The sequence below is a fragment of the Coniophora puteana genome (genome assembly GCF_000271625.1).
Source record: "Coniophora puteana RWD-64-598 SS2 unplaced genomic scaffold CONPUscaffold_206, whole genome shotgun sequence".
NCBI lineage: Eukaryota > Fungi > Basidiomycota > Agaricomycetes > Boletales > Coniophoraceae > Coniophora > Coniophora puteana.
In genome coordinates this window covers 1-2,035 of record NW_006913258.1, presented here as the reverse complement: position 1 = coordinate 2,035, position 2,035 = coordinate 1, and the positions used below count along the sequence as shown (strand labels likewise).

At 56.0% G+C, this 2,035-nt stretch overlaps 2 protein-coding genes across 2 annotated transcripts; both read right to left on the bottom strand.

The window, feature by feature from the left end:
* Positions 1-42: 42 nt before the first annotated feature.
* Positions 43-462, bottom strand: CONPUDRAFT_34730 (uncharacterized protein; the record flags this gene model as incomplete). The annotated part of the gene is made up of 1 exon (XM_007777916.1): positions 43-462. A coding segment is annotated over one exon (420 nt), but the record flags the coding sequence as incomplete, so codon positions are not given.
* A 35-nt stretch (positions 463-497) lies between these two features.
* Positions 498-1,670, bottom strand: CONPUDRAFT_78521 (uncharacterized protein; the record flags this gene model as incomplete). The annotated part of the gene is made up of 3 exons (XM_007777915.1): positions 498-558; positions 625-1,137; positions 1,191-1,670. Coding segments are annotated over 3 exons (1,054 nt in total), but the record flags the coding sequence as incomplete, so codon positions are not given.
* Positions 1,671-2,035: the final 365 nt, after the last annotated feature.

Here is a 2,035-nt window from a genome sequence, read left to right as displayed (position 1 = left end):
TCTGCCCGGAGAGCCAGGAGAGGGGAGTGAGCGCTCGGTTGCTCCTTTGAATATGAGCTGGACGGGGAGGGCGGTACCGGCCGCGGAAGCTCCGACCACGGCTGTGAAGGCCTTCTTCTCCTCCTTTCCGATGACATTAACTTGCCGGGCTCCTTCGACTTCGAACGTCTTGGTGGTGTTGTTGGCCATCACGACCTGAGTCTGGTCGAAGTTGATGACCAGTTCAGGGTGTCGAATGCCGGCGTCACGAAGGAAGAGGGAGAGGCGGAGGAAACACTCATAGATTTGTTGATCGGCGTCATCGGGTGTCTTCTGAGCTGCGCGAGTGGATGCGCGAGGGACCCAGTTGAGTGAGTTGTAGATGAATCGGCGGACAAAGAAATCGGAGCAAATAAAGCGACGGCCGTCGGATGAGCTAGCCTCGAAAAGCTCAGGGGCACGATGTGTGATGCGGGCGATCATGAGACCACGAATGAGGGGAAGGGTGAGGGCAACACCTGCCAAACGCAGCTGCTGCAGCTGCTGTGCGATCTCATCGGCCAGATCGGGGTAAGCATCCTATAGATAAGGTGTTATCAGCCTTTATCAGCCCGATATGACAAGAGAAAATTCAGAATCACTTACCAGGATCCCAAAGCGGGTGACAGAACCTTGTGGCCGGTTTCCAAGAGCCACCCGGTCCAGTACGCTGTCACTCCAACGAGGCGGTTGATTCGGGAGCCGTTCAATCCACCGCCCGAGAACTTGGCGGTTAAGTGTCCTGAACTGTTGAGGGTTCGCGCGATGGAGCAGGGAGGCGATCTGCTTCGGAGACCAGTCACCGCCCACAGCTCGGGCAGCGTTGTCGATTTGCTGGAAGATCAGCGGATTTGTCCAGTTCGTTCGTACCGCGTCTGCTGGCTCGTGGATTCGTTTGCGGCCTCGAGGATCAGTGGAGCGCGAGAACTCCTTGAATGCACGGAATGGTCGTGTATGTTCAGCCGACGTGATTGGGGGCGTGTCTATGGGAGGTGCTGGGGTTGTGAAATCGGAGGGTGGTAGCAAAGGAGTAGAGGTGGAGAGTGATGAGGAGGGTGCGGGGCTGTCGGGGGATGATGTAGATGAGGGAATGGCGGGGGGTGCTAACGCTTCGCCTCTCTATGTAAATATGTTAACAAAATTGCATATGAATATTTTAAAAAAACACGCACCTTTCGTTCCCTGACTCGCCTCCGCTGGGCTTGCTTCCTCAGCCTCTCTTTCTCTCGCTTCATGCCCCTTTTCCTCGATTCTCGTAAGCGGGCTTGACGCTCGGCTTCCTCGCGTGCATCGGCCTCATCTGCGAGTCGATCGGGCTTTGTCCTGACCCGCTCGGCCTCTGCCTGCACTCGAGTTAGGCTTGGAAAGAATGAATTGAGGCTTGACTGGGAAAGGGACTTGTTGGGCGCCCGAGAAGCCAGTGCCCGTCTGATAAGCTCACGAGCGGGGGGGAAATCGTTATCTGAGTCGTCTGAGTCGTCGTCTGAGTCGTCGTCCGAATCGAAGCCGCCCTCTGACTCTGTGTCAGATAAGTCCATTAGGTCGGGCATGTCGGGGTCACAATCGTCCTCGTTGATCTCGTCGTCATTGCCAATCAAAGGTGCTGGAGCAAGGTGTGCGGGCATGAGAGGAGCGGCAGAGGGAGTAGGCATGGGAGGGGTGTGCGGAGCAGATGCCAGATGAGTAGGGGCTGGAGGGGCGCCGTTTCGACTTCCGTCAAATCGAGCGCCAAGTACGGCATCGGGAATGCCTAAATCAAGCTGATCAAATGTTAGTGAAAGCCAAAAAGGTATCGGAAAAAACAGAGACTTACTGAGTGATGTTGAGCGAACAAGATAGCGTACTCCGCTCGCTCAAAGTGCTTGGTGAGTCGAGACCATGGGCGCACATCCCGGAATGTGGCCCGTTCAACCGTGTTGAGGGAGACGATTCCGCATGAGAACCCATCGTCCTGGATTGAACGATCAAGGGCCGCGATCGTGGAATGGAAGGGAAGGCCGAGCTTCTCAGCAAATCG